Genomic DNA, 21,463 nt, shown 5'->3' with positions numbered 1-21,463 from the left:
TCAAGGAATAAATCTGCTTTTGGTCTTTGGACTAGAATTTATGGTTATTCTGGTAACACTGGCTACTACTGGGAATTTTGCTGACTAGAAAAGGACTATGATGTGTGGTTTATTCTAATACTTTGCACTTGAAATGTTGCTTCTATATGGAGTCCTAATTTGCAGAAACTCTGAGGATGGCAAAGTGGCACTGTGTATCATCTATATGCAAAATAGTTCTTGATTTGCTGTGACCAGTCTTAACTGCTAAATATGCAGGCTGTCTTCAAGTCTTTGACACTTCAGCATAGACAACTCCACCTTGCTCTTTTCTGAACTGAAGGGCTCCTGTAAGAAAAAGGATGAACATTTTTTGATAATGAATATGTGAAACCCTGCCTTTTTCCCCCTGAAACTGAAAGAGAGAATTCCAAGTTAGCTAATTGTAAGCTTTCAGGTATCCTGCACTACAAAGGATTTATTGAATTGTATTGTTGTGCCCCTCAACTACTGTGGCAATCTATTTTTGGGCTCACAAGCTGTTGCATTGTGAGAAGTGAAGTGTTGTTATCCTCGGTTCTTACCGAATGTACTGAGTGTGCTGAAATGCATGTTGTTGGAAAACTTCAGTTATAAAATGTGATAGGGATTTATGTAATGTGATTTGTCATTAGTTACTTCTTCCATAGGCAGGTCTACTTCAGCTAAGCCTGGCTCTACTTCTGTTGGCTTTTTTTAATCCATAAACCAGTCATTGTTCATTCTTTACTTTGATGCTTGGCAATCTTCTTGAGATAAAAATCTGCAAGTCTTGCTTTTGGCTTTGTTTTGTATGTGGCTTTGGAATCTTATTCAAAGCCTAGTTTTTAGTGTTTGCTGAAGCCGAATATCTGGACTTCTTGGTGTTCTGTTTTATTTTATTTTATTTTATTTTTTCTGTTATTGTGTGCTTTTCACCCCGGCTTCCATTTGACTGAAGGGGCAAAGGGAACATTTTTTTCTTAAAAATGTCTGCTCCTCTAGTTAAGTCTCTGAGGAGAATGTGTGGGACAGTCAAAATATAAAATTTGTGTGCCTGTAGATGTAGCCTTCTCTGCATGTTCATAATTACTTAAAGCAACCAAAACATGAGCAGGACATGGTGGGGACATAGAATTTCTACTCTCCTTTGTGTTTAAGTTGGATTAAAGTGGCTGTAGAAGTTTGTTTGTTTGTTTCTTTTTCTTTAGTAGGTGTCTTTCTAACAGTAGGGAACTCATTTAAATTCCAGTATATTTGCAAAAATAATCTAGTGTTAAATTAGTCTGCCACAGTGTAGGTTGTACCATCTCTTTTCTTTAGTTCATAACTACCATTCCATACTGCATGCCAGTAGTTCATGTGGAGTGGTCTGTAGAGTGCTGTCTAAGGAGCTTTTTATTTTTTTTAATTTTTTTTATTTTTTTAAAGAATAGGATTTCCAACCTGAATTTGGAACTCTAATCATGAAACCTTGAATGTTGGTAGTTATTGCTAATGAAAACAATGAATGTCATCCTATGATCTCTGGGGTTTTTTTGCATGTTTTTCCTGACTTGTAAAAGTTCTCAATGTACCACTACCTTCAGTAGTTAAGTTTATAAATAGCCAAAGAAATTATAAATATTGTTGGGTGGGTATTTCCCCAAATGAAACATGGTTCCAAATTTCATGACTAATTCCACTTCCTGTGTTGGAGAAGGCAGCTGTCAGAAGAAGATAAGCTAGCGGGGAGATAAAATAAGAATGGTTATAGGCAGGAGTTTGCCTATCTGGTACACTTCCATTAATACAGTAGGCAGTGGTGTGACGGCAGCAATTAAGACGAGAAGGAACCTGCCAAGTCTGAAGTTGCCATGTCCTTTATCGCAGGCAAACAATTTGTCTTGGGAATTCTGAAAGGAATACTGTGCATGTGCCTGGAAGGCCACGCGCAGGGCGCGAGTGCGCCCCAACGGGTTCCAGTGGCTGTGTGCCTGCCTCTGTTGACTCCACCTTCTGACAGCTGCTGTGCTGGAGCCCATCCTTTTTCCTGTTGTGTGAGTGACATTTGGCAGAGAAACAGTTCCTCGACTCTGGTGGCACTGAGCTTCAGAGGTGTCTGAAGGGCCACAGTACCGAAGGGGTCTGTCTGGCTACCTTTGTGGTTTTGACTTAGAAGATCTTGAGACTTTTCAAGGAGGTTTACAGCTGACTTCAAGATCTGGACTAAACTGGCAATAGAGCCCATGGCAGCACTGTGTATGCTCCTTTCAGTGGATAGGTTTGTATACAAAACTTGGATGGACAGGAAGGAGGTAATTTCACATAACTGGTTAACCTTGCTTTAAGATAAGCTACAACTGAAATGTGGAAAAATTGGGTACCTTAAATCTTTTGGAACAGCAACATAAACTCTTCAAGTGGCAGTGTTGCTGGCAGTTTTGTTACAGGCTTCCTGTCTTTACAGAAGGAGAATTGAACAGAACTAAATAAACTTTCTGCTTTGATGGTGGAGATTGTTTAAAAATGTTAAGCTTGAGAAAGATACAATGTGCATAGATTTGACTTGGTTACTTCTTGTTGATCTGGCTCGAGTATTTTTGTTTTTTTTAATCTGATTGAAGCTTCAGCATGACCATGAGAGCACACAGGGCTACATAAATACTGCAAATATATGAACATGTAGCATGTGTATATTGCAGCTGTTCAGTAACTTAACTTTTTATCTTAACTTTGCTTATGGAACCAAAATGAAGGGGTTCTTAAATTTCATTCAGAAATAAGATTTTCCTGACACTACCAAGCTTAGATGTTGGTGATACCTTCCCCACAAATGGGGAAGTTGGGCAGATTGGCATACAGTAATGGTGCAGCATCAAGTGAAAGACTATTTGTTGTGTCTCTTATATACTGTTTGTGTGTATGTAAACATTAACTCTGGCATTAGACTTAAATTCTAATCATGTAGGTAATTTCTCTCCACAGCTTCATTAAAATAATACAGTTAAATGGCCCTTTGGTACCAAATCTTGTTTTTAGGGGACTGTGCAAAATCACCATTTGAAGTGCGATCTCAACTTAACTTTTGTGCTTCGTTTTCCTAAAATAAGCAGCTGGAGGTAGTTAGCATAAAATATTTCACACATTTAATAGGAATGTAAATGAAACCCAAGACACTTTAATGGTTCCGCACTAATGATACAGCAGACATGATGTATCATGTCAGATATTCCTGTTAATCTCTGTATTGTAATCAGGATGATATGCTGTAATGGTTTGAAAAAGATGAGACTGAGGTAATGATTAGCATGTGATTTTCGCTTTCCAGGTGTGTCAGCCTTTTTTATATTTGAGAACTCTGTTTCTGTATCTTAAAACTGTTGTAGTTAAACTTTAAGATTTTTTTTTCTAGGATTTCTGAGCTGGACTTTGCAAAAATATAGATTTTTTCACTCTAAACAGACAATTTTTGTTCCTTGCATCAGCTAAGATCTCCTTAAACAAATTACCTTTTGAAACGATTTTTTTTTCGGTGTGCATTGTTTGCTCAGAAGTAAGGGTGCTTAGTACTGTTTTTGAAAACCGTAGGGAGCTGTCTAAACATGGAGGAGGAATTTTGTTTTATTTTTTTAGTGGTAGTTTTTTTGTTTCCATATTACAGTTTTAGTATCCTGTGGTGCTGGGGAAAGACCTTGGAAACCTTTCATTTACAAAACAAAATTTGAATGTGCACAGATTTTAGATGTGTTTTAAGACATGTGTAAAACCTATACAGCTTAAATCAATTGAACATAAAAATAACATCTAGTGTTTGTCTGTCTTTAATTTCCTGGATAGCTGTTTCAGTCCTGTAAATTGATGATCTCATCTATACATATGTTATCTTCTTACCCCCACACCCCAAGTCTATATTCACATGCATATGCCCTTCAGAATATTAAAATCTCAGATAAAATAGATTCTTTATATTAAACATTGCCTAGCTGAAGAAATTACTGGTGAAAAGAAAACAAATCCAACTGAAATAATGTTATTGGAAGTTTTTAATATTTATTTAAATTTTATTTAATATTCCAATAACAATAATGTTATTGGAAGGCCTTTTGTAGTAGTAACAGTTGTAGCAGTGTAGTCAAATTTGTTGATTAATACTCTGGCTTGTGAATCTTTAAGTAGTTTTTATAGCTGTAACAATGAACTATTGGAGAGTTTCCTGTTGGTGAAACTGAATATGTTTTTTGTAGAGACAGAGCAAACCTTTTTGGTGTTGATCTGATTGTTTCCATGTGGAATGTATGATCTCATACTTTGAAAAAGAAACAGTGGAAATAAGGGGAAAATGGCAGTAGATTTCTACATTTTCTTTGCTGTTTTTCTTTAGTGCTATCCCTACAATTATTTCTCCCACTCCTTTATCTTACATTTTTATGCTGGGAGTTGGGGATGTGTGTACTGAAATGGGTTTGTAGAAGTATACTTACTCTCTTTCTTACTCCTTAGCCTGAGCATGAGCTGTTTTTTACTTTACTGATTTCTGTACTTTACTGATTTCTGTACTTCAACTCATTGATCTTATCTCTTAATATGATAATCTGGTTTTGGTTTCAAGGTAACTGTGCCCTTGTGATATTGAAGTATGTAATCTTTTGTGTAAATATATGCCTTTTTTAAGGGTGGCAGTTTACCCTGTCAACTTCAAAATACATTCCAGTGCACTCTGAGGTTTCTGTCCTGGTTGTTTTCCTCGTATTAAACATTTCTACTGCATTCCAATATTAATATCATCTCTGCTGATTTTGTGTGTGTGTGTGTGTGTATATATATATATATATATATAAAAAATGTATGTATGTATAATATTGTTCATGTTAGTTGATTTAAAGCATGTGCATGTCTGTCTTGTTGAAGGTAGGTATTCAGACCATTTAGAACATGAAGTTCAATATAGTTTTACTTTCCAAATCACCACACTTCATAAGTAAGAAACAGTCTATACTTGATGAGGTAATTCCTTTGGGTGTTAAGGTAGTAATTGTAAGTAAGATAAAACAGTAGTACTAGACTGGAAGCATCTGCAGTATGAATGTGCTATAGGTGATTGCAGATTGAAGTAGTGAAAAAGCTTTTGTGTCAGTGAAACTGGTTTTTTCCCTTTAAATGAGGGAATGAAATTGCGTATTCAAGTTGTCAAATGGCTACCAGAAGATATGGGAGTAAATTATCTAATGTGGATATATCTGAATAGTCTCTGAACTAGTTAGCAGGACAAAGGAAAATCTGCTATTTTAATGATCCAGACGTGCTGTAGATGTAGGGTGTCTATTGTGCTCTAGGAGGAGCTGAGTAATACCAAGAGCTAAACTTTGGTCTGTACCATATGTCCAGTTTTGGAAAAACACAGTTGTTTGAAGATAGAAGTTTGGCACATTGCTTTATGATTTAAAAACTAGCAACTTGAGTATAATTAAGTTGATTTTTTTCAGTGGCTTGCAGTTTTATTTTATCTAAAATCTAGCCATGTCTACTTTGCTAGGACCTCAGCAGCTCATACTGTGTAGTTGCTTAAGAAAGTTGTTTTAAGACTGTTACTACAGTGTATAAGTGGGTTAATTTGAGACATTTAAGAAAGACTTCAAAATTCATGCATCTTAACAGCTGCTTTAAAGGTTATTCAGGAAAAACAATTTTTTATATGAGCAGATCAAATATATGAAAAAATGCTATGTCTGCAGTAGCTATTTTTTCTTTTTTTTTTTGGTAGTGTTCTTGTCACAGCAAGACAAGCAGAAAATGTTTACACAGTAAGTGATTTAGTTCAACAGTCATTTCTGTAAGAGGTTGAATGATCAAGAGAGAAGAAATAGAAGGTTACTTTTGAGAAGTTACAAATATTTTTTTTTTTTTATCTGCTAGAAATTCTTGTTTCTCTGTTGCCTGTTGGTGGTAACACTGCATAATACATCTTCTGAGGATGGAAATCAGTTCCTGCCAGCACACTGCAAAAGCAACTGGAATATGTGGCTGGAAGGATGGGTTGGCAAACTGTCTGTCCTTCTCTTTTAGAACTAAGTAAATCTTTTTCTTATTATATAATTGTTATTTTATTTGTAGGAACTTGTTTACCAGAAAGCCAAATGCAAGATTTGAAAAACAAAATGATGTGGGATGGAAGTTGTTTGGAAAAGTACCCCTCAGAGAAAACTCACAGAAAGATCCAAAGAGGATGCAAAAGGTATTTACTGAAGTCTGTTTTAAGATTAATGGTAAATACAGAATCTAGTTAAATTTATGATCTGTGTATTTGACTGCAAAGCCCATTTGTTTGAGGATTTTTGCACATTTTCTCAGACAGTATCAAAGATGGGTTTTGTTAATTTTTTCTGCTTCCTTTGCGATATAGAGTGCCATTCAAAAGTATGTATTCTACAAAATCATAGAATACTTCACAAAAAGACATACTACCTGGGTATAAAGCATTTGATGTGAAGATTCAAAGTATATGAATGCATGTTTATTTTTTATAGTCAAACTTGGTATCTATTTTGAATATCTTTCAATTTTCTTTGTTTCTATCTTATTCTAGTATAATAATAGTTTATAGCCATTGAATCATATGCCCATATATTGCATACTGTTTGAAGGGGAATTGTGTTCTGCTGCTGGGCCTTACATAGTAATTTAAAATATGCAGAATCAGTGTAGCTTCAATGTGATAAAGTGCCAGAGATTTCTGCTGTTAACGTCTGGTTTCAGATATTCTATGCTTTCTGGAGTGTTTGCTGTTTGGGGTTGAAATTTTTCTTGTGTAGGCCACAAGTTTGGTTGCTGACTTGAAATGTTGAATTAATGTAATATATTTCAGGGGAGAATAAGTGGGATAGGTTTTTCTTTTTTCCTGGAAAAGCGTATTTTAAAAGAGGGTATATATTGAAATTGTTTATTAAAGTGGTTTCCTGAATAGGAAAAAACTTTAAGGAGCATCAGAACCCCTCCCCCCTACATTTAGATTTCTCCTTTTCTTTGTTGCAGGTTAACTAGGTTTGGTGCTGATTTGTATGTGTGCATGATACTTATGTTTGCCAGTAGTGAGTTTCTTAAATCCATGATTTGTTCTGTTTTAAATAGGCTGCTTATTCTGGTAGGAGTACACAGAATCTTTTCAGGCTTTTCTTTAGTTGGTTGTAAGCAAATAAAAATAAAGTGAAATCCCTTTTTCTCTGCATATAACTTCTAAAGCTATAGAATTATAATGTTATTGAAAATATAACAAAATGTTATGTAAATGTTAGCTCTATTCCAGACAAACCCAAGTACCTATCCAGTGAATGAAATTGTCTTCCCAATGAGGAAGAAAATTGTGACATCAAAGTATGTGATCAATAGCGTGTAAGCTATTCTTCTGTACGAAGAAAACATCCTCTCTCCAGCTATGTCACTTTATCTGGAATATTTGGATTATATGTTGGCTCATACTTTGTGTTTGGAGTTTTGTTGTATTTCATTCAGTTCTTAGGAGTATTTTAAGCTTAATGTTCTCCCTTTGTTCAGACCACTGTAGGAATAAGCAGGTTTACAGGGAGAGAGACCATGTAGGTAGAACTTTAAAAACAGCTGCTATTTGTGAAATCAGAATTCTTATTTGAAAGGCACTGCTGCTTAATTTGGAGTGAAGTGCTCTGGAAATCCAAGTGGCTCATGTGACTGTTCTTAACTGTAGCTGGGCTGTTAATTTAAATTAAGAATAGCACCTTTATTAAGTTTTCTTTATGATTAACTGTTAAGACCCTTATCTATAGTTTGTCTTGAGACAACAAACAGTTCTGAAGTGTTCACCAGAGATCTTTTGATGACAAATTTGAAGAGGCTTGATAACTGCAGTGCTTTGACACTAAACAATGTGTCTCGTGGTAGTGACCTTTTCTTTGAAGAGTTGATGGTTATTAAGTTGTTAATGTTTTGTGGTAGTTTCTGTTACTGTGGGTATTTTTCCAGTAGGATCTGAACTATCTTACATTTTGGGTATATAGTGTTCCTAAAACATTGGGGGGAAGGGAAGTGGTTATTAAAGAATTATGTGCTATGGCATTCAACCATTAGTGAGTTTTTGGCAAGATTGTAAGTATTAAACAATTCTTCTAATCCCTCTTGGATTATGATAGCCCGTCCGTTGCGGCTTTCCTGAAGCTGTTTTTGAAATGTAAAACTTTTTAGATTTGAATAATGCTGTAAATGACTGAATCAATCTCACCGACACCCAAAACGACATCCCAGCTTAGGCTACCCCATATAAGTCACTCTGGCAATCACAAAATGGCACCGAAGCTGCAGAGGTTTTTGCCCACCTGGAGGCATGCTTTTTGCCCTATGCTTTGATCTCTTTTGAGCACAGGACTTGGACCCGAAGAACTCGAGTGGAGAAAATGAGTGTGTGTGTGTGGCTATTAGGATGTCACACAAGGGCTGTAAGTGATTCTGGTGTATGCAGTTGCCACACAGTTCCTATGGGGCATGAAACAAGATGCCTAAGTTGCATTTTTTTTTTATAGGGCACTATTAATTGTTGGTGCTGTGTGCTTTACTTGAAACTGAACTTGATTTTTGGAGATGCTGGGGCTCCCTTGCAGCTGAATGCAATGAGAGTTATACTTGGACTGTATGAAATCTTCTATATGCCAGGTGTCCTGAGAACTGGATCCTTTGTGGATGCAAAGTTGTCAGCTGTTTTGAAGGCTGAGGCTCGATACCTTCATCACATGGTTCATCACTTGACTGCCGTGCTGTCATAGGAGGTGTTAGGGTAAACATCTGTGGAACACTTGCAAAAACTTGTGAGAGCTGGGGCTGTGTGCTGTGCTGTCAGTGAGTTATAAGGCTATGGACAGTGACAACATCGTCATAACTGTTACTTGAACGCTGTCAATTCTGTGTATTGAGTGAAGTATAGTCCATGTGGAAAATAGCACCTAGACATTCATTGGCATGTTTGTGGTTCCATCTTTTTGATACACTTACTATATGGCTTTTCTTTTTTTTTGAAAATTAGAAAACTAGATGAACTATGGTGAACTGCAGATGTAAACAGTCTTTTGAAAGAGGATGATGATTGTGCACACTTGTATACAAGGAATATTGTTTTTAAAAACATTATTGTACATAGTTCTGATATTCTCTCCATAATAATCTCATTTAGGACTAAAAAAACCTTACACGAATGAGCGTGATTGAGAGAAGTATTTGTTTTGCAATATGAGAGAGGAAAAAGAAGTAGCTGAACTGTGAAGTGGTTAAAATTGTTTTTAGAATTAACGGGTCTTCCTGCCTGCCTTGCTCTGATAAATAGCTAACCCTTGGTTCCCTCAAACTTTAGTTGCAGTTCACAAGTTGAATGCTATTCAATATACTGCAGCTAAAGATGATTGTACATCTACAAGTAAGTTGGGCACAATTTGTGAGGAGAAGCAGCTTTTCTTTTTTCTCTGACCTCAACTGGGAAAAAGAATGGTCAGACAGGTTATGAGCATTTAAACCCTTTCTCAAGTCCTATAAAATACTGTTTTAACATCGCTCGTTCAACTTGTGTGTGTAAGACTTGGCAGCATACTGCGTTTTTAACAATGTGGGAATTAAATGCTGCAGCTGGGTTGGCGTACAGCCAACTTTTGAATAACAGAAGTCCTTCTAGGATTCTTGCTGACAATACACAGAGATAGGACTCCTGATAGAGTCAATATTCCTGTAGGCTAGAGTTGGCTGCTCTGCTTAATCACCAAGAGATTGTGTACAGTGTGTATCCAGCTAAGTGTTTTAAAGCTTAAAACTCTCCAGAACAAGTAATACTGTCTGAGAAGTTGTCAGTGCATTCAAAAAGTAGACCTTGGTGATTATATATATATATATATATATATATAATATATATATATATATATATATATGTATATGTATATATTTGTTGGGGGGAAGGATAACAATTACCTTCAGGAATCTTGCTTGAGCAGAACTGGTTATGCTAGTTGCTTTTGTAATTGATGTGTCAAAATGCACTAAAAGTCAGATGACAGTACTTAACTGAGAATAATAATAAAAGTAAAATCCTCTTGCCCTCTAAATAGACTATAAAACCAGAAATAGGCTTTATGGTCAGTATTTATTTCAGGAGCTCCTCAGGACTGATGAGAATGGTAAATGTAAATACCACATATTCACAGGTTTTTTTGAGTGATTTGGCTAATGAATACTCTTGGCAAAAATAAATACCTTTAAAATTTCAAGATGAGATAACACTCTGTATCATTTAGTTGTCTCACAAGGTCAGTCTTCAGAGAATCTCTTTAACTAGCCAGATGAGCTCTTAAGTATAATAATAATAAAAAATAATAAAAGGTAGCTAGGACTTTTAGCCCAGGGACTATAATCTTTCCAAACCTAGAAGGGTTTCTATTTTGAAAGCCATAGTATTTGTGTGTGCTGTGTTGTGTGCTTTAAATATGTATGTATTTATAATTTTAATAGAGGAGGGATTGCATTAGATGAATTTTGCTGGGGGGTTGTTTTCTTACTGTGAAGCTACTAATGATAAAAAGCAGTCGGTCCACTTCAGATGCAGTGGAAAACTACAGCAGCTTATGTATGAGTGTGAACAACAAGTCTGTTCGTGCAAGGAGCATATTGCAGGTATACTGTAGGTACAGTGATAACATAAGGGCGATAGCCAGGCTTTTCAGTTCACCTTGTTTGTTTTACCTTTACTGGTGCCGCAGTCATTTGAATCAGTGTGTTCAGCCATGCTAAACATGTCAGTACCATATTGCTTTTGCCATACAAGCTTCAAGCAGAGTGTTCCCACCTCCTAACAAACTTTTATTTTCCTCATTGCTGTATTTGTTTCTTTCAAAACATCTGGTTCGTTTTTGGCATTGATGATAAAATGTTCCATCTGGGCTGTTTCTAGAAGTGATACAGTAAAAGAAGATAAATCATCATGATTTATCAAGTACATTTTTCTGTACTAATTAGATCATGTTCTTAAGTAAGATCAACATTCCTTTCAATTAAAATCAGTCGTGCAAAATAGGTTTCTTCTACATGCAGCATATGATAATGTGAAAATGACCTCTTGAAACAGCTGAACACAGTGCTTGGCTTGTAGGTGATGCTTCTCTATGAGATGAATAGTTTATAAACACTACTTGAGGAAAAAATGTTAAAATGTTTGGGTCCATTAGTTTCAAGTCAGTCTTGATTTAATTTGATCCCCTTAAAAAATATAATCCTTGTTAATAATCACTTAAATGTTATTTTTGGCTTGAATATAAGAGTTGTAGAAAAGAGTGGCAGAACACCACCAACCAGCAGGAATTATTCGAAGAGGTTACTATAACCCATGCTCTTGGCAGCCAGTGACAGGAGCTCCTGTTGAGACTGGTGTGTTTTATTTAGAAAGAACCCGAGAAAACTCCACAGAGTGGTCTGAATTCTGATCTGTTGAGGTTCTCATGGTGCTCTTGCAGTTATTTAAAAATATTTAGCTTTTTCTAAAGGTTTGTCTTAAACATGCTTTACTCTGTATTTAGATACTCCATTCAGTGCCTGTGGAAAAGGAAGTGGTTAGTTCAGGTTGGCTGCTAACTCCTGCAGGGGCAAGTTCTACAGTTTTGGATGAAAGCCTTGTCCTCTGCTCATACTGTTTATCTTCCATAGATCTTTGGGTAGATCATTGTGTCTGATGGCTAAAGCTGTTGATGGGTTTTTTTGTGTGTTTAGACTTCATTTGCATTTGAAAGTGTCCTAGGCGTTAAACTAGGCATTTTTTTTCCTGTTCCACAGTAGAAGTCAGAGGGTGTAAATGAGTCATTTCCTGTGTTCTCCTCTGAGTGCATTTCTATTTGTTGTACTTCAAGAAGCAGGAGTTAGATCTGTGACTGAAGGGGTGTGTGTGTGTGTTGGGGGGGGGTGCAATTGCAGTGCCTAGGCATAGCTGTCTTAATCTAAAACTAACCTATGCTCACTCCTGTTGCAATATGTGAAAATAAAGGCGTAACTCTTAGTTAAGAATCAAACCCCAAAACTTGAAATAGCAGTGCACTGATACACTTACGTGTGTCTTTCCTTTTAATTCTGTTCAAAATATTTGTATTTTATTTGTAATAGTACTTGAAGGGAATCTAGTATTTCTTGTGTTTTGGGGAGGGGGAGAGAAGTAAGTAAAATGGGAGAAAAGAAATCCATAAAAAAACTTTAGGTCCTAAAAAATAAAAATAAATAAATAAAAATAACCCCCCCCAGTTCCACTAGAAGCATGTAAAAATGTGCTAAAAGGATCATTCAGAGTTTCCAGTAGACTGTATTACTCTACAAAGAGTGTGTTGCCCTTGTCCTGACTTAAGAATTACCTGCCTCAAACAAATCTACGATCTTATTTAAACAGAAAATGCAAGACTAACAGTTTCTGTCCACACTAAATGAAAGGGTAATGTAATACAATAGCAGAAGGATTGTTACTGTATATTTTAGTAATAAAAGAATTTAATATGACCCACCCAGATATCATAATCTAGCAAACAGTAGCTGCCGAAGCAGTGCTTTTGATGTCCTTTTCTTATTCACAGAATTTCTTGCTGTATGGTATGAACACTTGGAAGGACAGAGCACATATTGAGAATATTTGGCTAATAGAAAATAATATGTTTTGTATATTAGTTTTAACAGTTCTGACAAGCTATGAAGTATTTTGAAAGAAAGCTTTTTTCCATTTTTCATTTTTAAAGTTTTTATTTTATTTGTACTGCTCTCTAAAATTCTTCAATAATTATCTTGGTTAAAAGCTCTGGAAGCTTGAGGAACCAAACAAGAGTAAGAGATGGTGTGTGAAGATAGGTTTTTAGCTTTCTGGAAGAAATAATACTGAATAGTTGTATGAGCTGTGTTTAATACTAGTGATAAATCTTTAGGGAAATGCACTGTGTTTAAAATTGTCTGGTGAGGTTATAGAGTTTGTTTGCATTAACAGAAACAAGCACTTTACAACCTAAGCTGATGCTTAGCATTGATAGAATATAAATTCACACTGCACAAGATCATCTTTAAATACAGAAAAGTACAAACTCATGGAAAAATGACTGACTTTAAAAGAGGAATTACATAACACTTCTTACTTCTAAGATTTTAAGACAGGGAAGACAACTTTCCAGAAAACCTGATCTGTGTGCATAAATTTGCATTTGTTGTTAAAGTCCAGTGTAGGGCTTCAAAGATGATCCGAGGGCTGGAACGGCTGCGAGAGCTGGGCCTCTTCAGCCTGGGGAAGAGAAGACTGAGAGTCTATATGTAATATAGACTATATATTTATATATCTGTAAGTGTCTGAAGGAAGGGTGTCAAGGGGATGGGGCTGAACTCTTTTCAGTTGCCCTGTGTGACAGGACAAGAGGCAACAGGCACAGACTGAACCACAGGAAGTTCTGCCTGAATATGAGGAACAACTTCTTCCCTGTGAGAGTGGCAGAGCACTGGAGCAGGTTGCCCAGAGAGGTGGTGGAGTCTCCTTCTCTGGAGATACTCAAAACCCTCCTGGACATGATCCTGTGTAACATGCTGTAGGTGACCCTGCTGCAGCAGGAGGATTGGACTAGATGATCTCCAGAGGTCCCTTCCAGCCTCAACCATTCTGTTTTTCTGTAAATGAGAATCCAGCATGTAGTTGGCATTTGTGTGTGTCTAGTATTTTTTACAGAAAGATGTAGGTGTTTGTGTATCTATCTATAGCCTGTGTTTTCTGCAGTGTAGTAATCTTCCACCATGCCTGCTGGTAAGCAAGACACAGGAACCTGCCCCTCGCACCACGCCATGGGCTTTAGAATGAAAATAAAAATGTGTAAAGAGCTTAGAAATAGTGACACGTGTATTTGAATGTTGCATTGTACACCTACATTTGGCAAAACTTACCTTGAAGCAGCATAGGAGATAAAATTCTAAAAGCAGGTGTGTCAACTTGTAAATATTGTGGGAGAAGTGCTTATCCTAGCAGAAGACTAGAACTTGCATTGTTAAAAAAAACAATATTAATTGGGAAAGCTTTGCTGGGACTTCCGCATGTTATTTCTGTATTAACTGATGCAAGCTCCCAAGAAACCTGATCCAAAGCTTTTCTTTGTTTGTCTTCCACATTATACATCTCAAACGTCATCTAAAATTAAAGAATGGGGGGGGGGGGAGGTGAAGGTTTTGAAAGGCTGACTCTTACCATGCTCACCATCAGCGGAAAATAAAAAAAAAAAAAAACCCACCTGATGTTCTCTACAAAATGAATAGCGTTACTGTGTGTGTGTTACTGGAAACCCCAAGGATACAGATATAAAGATTTTTTTTAACCTCAATTTTTTTCCTTAATTGTCTTTCTGAAGAAAGACTATGAAAATAATTCTTTGAGTTTTAAGTTCTCTCATGTTTAGAACAAAGAAATATTTATATATATATGCACACCAGCAACCAGAGGACACCTGACCCGTTTTTCTACATGGAAATTTACACAATTTTTCTCCCCGTTAGTAATTTCTGCATTAGAAAAAATGTTTTGTTGTATTGTGAAGTTCTCTCTGACATGAAAAAGTTCATTGGAAACTAGTTCAAGAGTATTGAAGCCTGGAAGAAATGGTCACCACTTGAAGTTAGGCCATGAAGGTATGCTGCCTTCATTTATGTTTTATTTATATTTATGTGTGTATCTTTTAAAAGGCATGATTTCATATTTAGACTGAAGTTTAAGTTATACAGATGACTATTCAGGAAGATTTTAACTTTACATAAAGCTGTATCAACATGTAAATGTGGAATATGCAGGATCCTGTAGTCTGAACAGTTGATGAGGTGCATTAGGGGTGGATTAGGAAGAGTGTTGCCAGCAGGCCGAGGGAGGTGATCCTGCCCCTCTACTCAGCTCTGGGGAGGCCTCATCTCGAGTGCTGTGTCCAGTTCTGGGCTCCCCTGTCCAAGAGGGACGTGGAGCTACTGGAGAGAGTCCAGCGTAGGGCTACGAGGATGATCAGAGGGCTGGAGCATCTGCCCTGTGAGGAATGGCTGCAAGAGCTGGGCCTCTTCAGCCTGGGGAAGAGAAGACTGAGGGGGGATCTGATCAATGTGTATAAAAGTAGCTGAAGGGAGGGTGTCAAGGGGACGGGGTCAAACTTTTCAGTTGTCCCATGTGACAGGACAAGAGGCAACGGGCAGAAATTGAAGCACAGGAAGTTCCGCCTGACCATGAGGGGGAATTCCTTCCCTGGGAGAGTGAGTGACGGAGCACTGGAGCAGGTTGCCCAGGGAGGTGGTGGAGTCTCCTTCTCTGGAGATCTTCAAGGCCTGCCTGGATGCAACCCTGTCTAATATGCTCTAGGTGACCCTGCTGAGCGGGGAGGTTGGACTAAATGTTCTCCAGAGGTCCCTTCCAACCTTACTGAATCTGTGATGAGGGAGAATGTGGACTGCGCCATCTGTAGGAGAATTATAGAAATTGTATAAATATAGACATATGAAAGTGGCACTGGTTACAGTTAAAGGATAATCTCAGGAATCAGAGCATCAAGTATAAATGTAATAAACCACTTGAAACTTTAGTGCAGTAGATCTATTGCCTTGCTTTTTTATCATTGCTAAGGGCAGACCCAAGCGTAAAGCTTGAAAAGGTCAGAGATCCACATCAGTATTCAGTTACTATTTTTGTTTGCCATTAGATGTCTATATGTGGGCTTGTATTTGACTTCAGCATATATACCAAATTAGTGTGAGAAAAAAGTAATTTGCTTGATACTCTTACTGTATTCCACTTTTTTCCTCTTAAAATCTGCTTGCTAATTTCTATTCTGCTTCCTCATTGAAGTGTGCCTATCTGAGCAGTATGATATTTGAGTTGCTGTGATTTGCAAAGTAGATGGCATTCCTTGGTGGCTTTTATGCTATTTTTAAGATTACAAGTGTTCAAGGCCGTATTTGCAACTGATTAGAGATCTGCAAGATAAAAAGTCATATTCTTGTGATTCCTTTTCTATAGCCTAGAGTTACAGTGGTGCATTGGCTGTTTCAGAACTGCGTCAGCATGAAACATGGAAGAATATGTATGTTTATGTCTTGCTCAGATTGAAGGGGGCAGTTTATAAGTAGCCAGGCTGAAGAGCATGTTATTTGAGATTAGATAGTGAAGATGAGTTTTCTTATTAGGTATGTGCTTTGCAGGAAGCCTTTCCTGTAGATGTTTCCGCTTGTGTGATATTGCAATGTATCAGACGGTATCAGTGCATAGTGAAACTGTGCGGGTTTGTATACTGCAGATTAAATTACATCCTTTTCATTATTCTAAGTACTAGGTGTTTTTTTGGTTCCTGCGACTCTCATTGGAGTTGCTTCTACGAGCGTGCTGCACAATCTGGTTAGTTATGTTTGACAATAAAAAAAACCTGTTCTTCAACCACATGGTTCATTGTCACTTTTGTCATGTATATTAAATATACAGACCTGCTGTAGCTTCTCTGCCTTTTTTTATGAAGCATGTCTGATGCTATATGACCCCCAAAAGCGCTTTAATTATTTACATGTAGTGCAAAGGGAAAGATGAACCCTGAGGGTAAGAACCATCTGCCGCACATCACGTGATTAGATGAGAGAGATTCCAGAACATCAAACTGTTGTTTGTTCTTGAAAGAACTAAATAGGTCTTATCTAGGCTTAACTTCTAAATGTTATTTAACTCTATTCCTCTGTTTAAAATACAATACTATAAAACACATAAATGTAGAAGTTGTTAAAGTGGAGCACAGGGGCTGCAAAGTATAGTATTTGGCTTCTTGTAGCCTCTTTACTGTTAACTTTTTATGCATGCTACTTCCATCTAACTTAAGTGTGATTTAATGAGATGGAATTTGCAAGCTGAAGGTTCCCAAAACTTTATAAAGAGCTCTGTCAATTTCTCTCTCACACGCACTCACTTTTAATATTAAAACTTTTCAAACAACTCACTGAATTCAGTAATTTGTGCTATCTTTTTTTGTGAGCTTTTGGAAGATATTCTCCTAATTAATTTTTAGTCTGCAGTGTTAGTCTCCCTAAACTTCTTCTATTTCATTATATTCTCCTCTAAGAGCAGTTAGGTTGGAGCATCACCTACAGTAGCTTCCTGTCTGAACTGCTTTCTAAAGTAGGTGTCCCAAAATGCCCCTGGACATCAATTGTTAAGTAAATAATTAAAATAACATCACTAGAAATAAAATAATTTGATTTTTTTTTATTGAAATCAGTCCTTCCTCCTTATTGATACTGTAGCAGCATTTCTGTCTGTGTGATTTTTTTCTAACATCTTCTTAATCACTAAATTTTGACACAAACTTGTACTCAAAAGCTTGCAAACCCAGATTGTTCTTTAAATTATCAGAAAGAATTTTGCACTAATGACTGGCTAGTAAGTCTTATTTGACACCCTTTAGAAAGAGGCAAAATCAACCTGTTTGAAACCTTAACATAAAAATTCTGCATCTTAAGGAAAAATGTAAAAATACTGAAAGTATATTAAAAGCTTTCTGCAGCGCATCTGTGCTTAGATTTTTATATTGCACTAAACTACGAGTGCTTGAGTTTGCCATCTTAATTCTGACTGTGAAGATATTAAGAATCTGAAAGTTTATGAAGGTTTGTATATGTATCTGAACCTGTTCCTGAATCACTTAGAGCAATAATACCACCCTGCTCAGACTCTGAGTTGTATTGAGAAGTGTTTTAGAATTGTGTTTTGTTCTGTTACAATGCATCTTTTCAAAAAAGCGGGGTGGCTGTACTGTAACTTTTTGGTTGGACAATTAATGTGTTTTTATTTCCAGTGGCTGAAGGTTTTTCTGTTGTTGATAATGTATCTTCAACATTTCCTGTGATAGTGAAGACACACAATGATCTTTTTTCCATTCACTCTGATTGCTGTGGTGATATTATATACATAAGAGCATCCATTGCAATTTTTTTTTTAAGTATCTTGTTTAGAATCAGATCTCAGTTTGCTAACCTAAAAACTACCATCATAGTTTCATAATCAGCTGACTTCAACTGGTCTACTGCAATAAATAGTCCTGTTGCTTGCTTCTTTTCCTATGTAGTCTTTTCTTTTGTATCAGCACATGTATTCATATTGCCTCACAGCAAACCAGTTTCAGGAATTATCAGAGTTGAAACTAATACAACAAAAGGGAAAATTCATTTTTCAGCAGGATCACTTTCCCCAATTTAGTTAATCATACAGTCGCACAACTACTTATTGTGGTACAAGGGAATGGTGCCAAGGGCCGGAAGTAAGGGTGGGGAGACTGCATGGAGAACAGTTAAATGCTGGATGTGTGTCAGCTTAAATTTTTCTGATAAATGAAAGATGAGAGATTGCAAATGGATATATAGTAGAAAGCTGTGAAGCAACATTTAAGTTACAGCCAGACTCAAAAGCCAGGAAATGATAATTTTCAGTTTACTTGTGCAATCCTAGTCTGGTTCCTATCGTGTGTGCTGAATGGGGCAGTAATTCTAGTGAAGAAAAAAATGACACAATTAAAGCTAGTGCATAACTTGTTTGAGTAGCCTCAAGTGCTCTTATAATTGAAGGCAACTTAAAAATAGAGACAACTAATAAGTGTCTCTGTAACTTTGTAGAGATTGTGTAGTTTGAAGTACAAAATGCAACTTGCTTTCTTTTTAATCCAGAGAAGTATTTTCTAGTTTCACCAGCTCTCGGTTTCTCCTCGCAAAATTCTTGCAGATTGCATAGTTGTCTGAGTTCCTCTTTTTTTGTGAACTAATGAAGGACTGCTTCCTGTATCTGGAAGATGTGCAGTGTTGCTCTGCTTTCCTTATGTGAAACCACAAAGGTTACCACAGGAATACTACTGTCCACATAATGTTACTTGCTCTTGTGATCTGAAGTTTTATTTTCTCTGTTAATAGCTGTAACTTAACATGTATTATTTGACATGTGTGATAACTTACTGCTTCGGTTATGAAAAAATGTTTGCATTTGAGACTGGTGCTTTTCATGAGCAACACTGATACACCGTGGCAAATTGTGGCAAATACTAGTGCTCTGCTACTAGATGCTTGGATGGCGGATGGGTGTGCAATTAATTGGTGGTAGGATTTTTTTTTTTTATGAGCGGTTGCTAGTGAATTAGATAAAAGTAATATGTTAAAATATTAGTTGATATAGCAGCTAACAACTTTGAGACAAATAACTTACCTCAGCTTTTGCAAAGCCATCTCAGGGGAATAGAATACCTAGATGACTTCCGTTGTAGTCAGGTCAGTCCTTGCTGTTCACTTTGTGATTTGGGATATGGCCTTGGTAAGGCCATGAGCTGTACAGCCTGGCAGCAGCAGACCTTAGTCAGTCAGATTAGTCATACAACATACTGAGGAAAGGACAACTAAAGGTTGCAGATGAATAGATAATCAGATAAAATGTGGGTCTGCCAAAGATGGTGCCAGATCAATGTGAGTATCTCCCCAGAGTAAGACAGTGGGATTTTTGGACAGAAGAAAAAGGGTAAACTTAATTTGTCTGGGTTTAAGTGAAATATTTAATGAGATGTAATTTGGAAGCTGTCTGAACTGCAGAAGATGGAGATCTAGTTCTTTTAGAGCGGCCGGAAGAGGATAGAATAGTGAGCTGTATTGAAAAGATAATGGTGCTGGAAGAAGTATTTCTGCATAATACTTGTGCTGTTTCTCCAGGACTGATTTAAGGACTGAATTTTAGCTGCTCTTGCACTGCGCTATTGAAATGGACTGTCCCAAGCGTGGGGGGCCATCTCAGTGAGGCAGAGTGTGTGCACTCCCCGCAGACAGAGCGGTGTGACTCGAAGCCGGGGAAGTGGGATGGAAACGAAGAGGCAGCGCAGGGTAGTGAGCGTACTGTCAGAAATCTCCTTGTAAACTGGGAGCTGAAAACTAGTGAGGAGAGAGGCTGGTGTACTCTTAACCGAAAACGTGGCGAGGCTGTGGGAGGGCGTGTGCGGTTCTGGGCAGTGTTGGGCAGAGGTAAGGGGAATGATTGGTGCTGTTGTGGAAGGTTTCAGGCGTCCGTATGTAACAAATCCTCGGTTACACCCGAAGCGGACTCGGAGGGGCGCCTGGGCAGCCGCCGGGCAGCGGGAGACCTGGGCGAGGAGGGACGAGGACGGCGGGCACGTGCTGGGCGCGCGGGGCCGGGCGGCGGCGGCGGCGGGCGCGCGCGGCGGCGCGGAGGATGCTCGCGGCGGCGGCGGGCGCGGCGCGGGGCCGAGGGCGGCGGCGGCGGCGGGCGCGCCGATTGGCCGCCGCGCCTCTGCAGCTGACCGCGGGGGCGGGCCGGCGGCGCGGCGCGGCGCCCGCGGGGGCCGGCCCGGCGGGCGGGCGGGCGCGCGCGCGCGGGCGGCCCGCGGGCCCGGGCGGCGCCGCAGCGGCGAGCGAGGCCCGCGGTGCGCGGCGGCGGGCATGGGGCTGCGGGGCCGCCGGCCGTGAACAGCGCAGCTTTCATGGTGAGCGGGGCCGCTGCGGCGCGGGGCGGTGGGAGCGAGGGAAGCGGCGCCGCGGCCGCGCCGCGGAGCGCGCCGACGAACGCAGCCTCTGCCGCCGGCGGAGCTGCCGCTGGAGTAAGATGGAGAACCAACTTCGCGGGAAGAGCGCGTCCCTTTGTGTGGAGCGCGGCGGCTCGTGGCGGCGAAATGCTGATGCGGGTGGAACGGAACGGCTTGCGCTTCTGAGCTGAGCCCAGCTGCTGCCTTTATTTGCTATAAACGCTATTATGCTAAGAGCTTACGCGTGTGTTTACTGTGAATAATTTCAGCTCTGATGCATGCTTAAAAGGCTGCTGGTGGTGGAAAAAGATGTTGAGCAATCTTATTTTTTTGTCGTTGCCACATCATCTGGCATTAATATTTTATGTTCAGCCTCATTTGGGGGTGGTTACCTTTAAACAAATGGAACAAGACGCAGATGACCTTGATATAACAGTTTGTGTATTGCTGACTCAGTTGTGTTGTACTACTGGTCCCCAGGAGGGCTCGGTGTGTGTGAGAAGTCACCGAGCCCTCTCCGGGTTACTGTAACTGCTCTTTTGGCACTCGCCCTGTGTTCTGGAGGGTTATCTGTGTTTCTCCTTAGAGATAGTCTAGGATCCCCTTGCAAGTTAGCTTATCATCCTTGAAGAACTGCAGGGAGTGATTGAAGGAGCACCCAAATTTGAGCTATTTTGTGTCCCTACTGCAAAGCTTTCCAGTTCCACCTGGAGTTCAATCTACAGCCCCCTCTCTCAGAATGTCTTCAAGTCCTCGTTCAGCTCTTGTGGCTGGTGGTGGAAAAGGTTAAGGCAAAGCCTGGAACAGCATAAGTGATCTCGGTGATAAGGATATAGTCTAAATCATAAACGATCATTTCATCTTAAGTTGTTTTGGAACCACAGTAGGTTAGTACGCCTTAACTGCAAAATAACATT

At 38.7% G+C, this 21,463-nt stretch overlaps 1 protein-coding gene across 3 annotated transcripts in view; it reads left to right on the top strand.

The window, feature by feature from the left end:
- The window catches only part of TBC1D14 (TBC1 domain family member 14), a 66,211-nt gene that overhangs the window by 13,027 nt on the left and 31,721 nt on the right, over window positions 1-21,463 (top strand). For 2 of the 3 annotated variants that reach the window (XM_062575303.1, XM_062575304.1), the window contains exon 3: window positions 6,091-6,211. In XM_062575303.1, coding sequence (XP_062431287.1) covers window positions 6,091-6,211 — 121 coding nt within the window. Of the gene's footprint in view, window positions 1-6,090; window positions 6,212-20,439; window positions 20,508-21,463 lie in introns of those variants that run through there. The other variant, XM_062575305.1, reaches the window with a different exon arrangement.

This window comes from Rhea pennata, chromosome 4, assembly GCF_028389875.1.
Source record: "Rhea pennata isolate bPtePen1 chromosome 4, bPtePen1.pri, whole genome shotgun sequence".
In the NCBI taxonomy this organism is placed as follows: Eukaryota; Metazoa; Chordata; class Aves; order Rheiformes; family Rheidae; genus Rhea; species Rhea pennata.
Note: the sequence above shows the minus strand (reverse complement) of the source record. Positions and strands in the feature narration are given on the sequence as shown.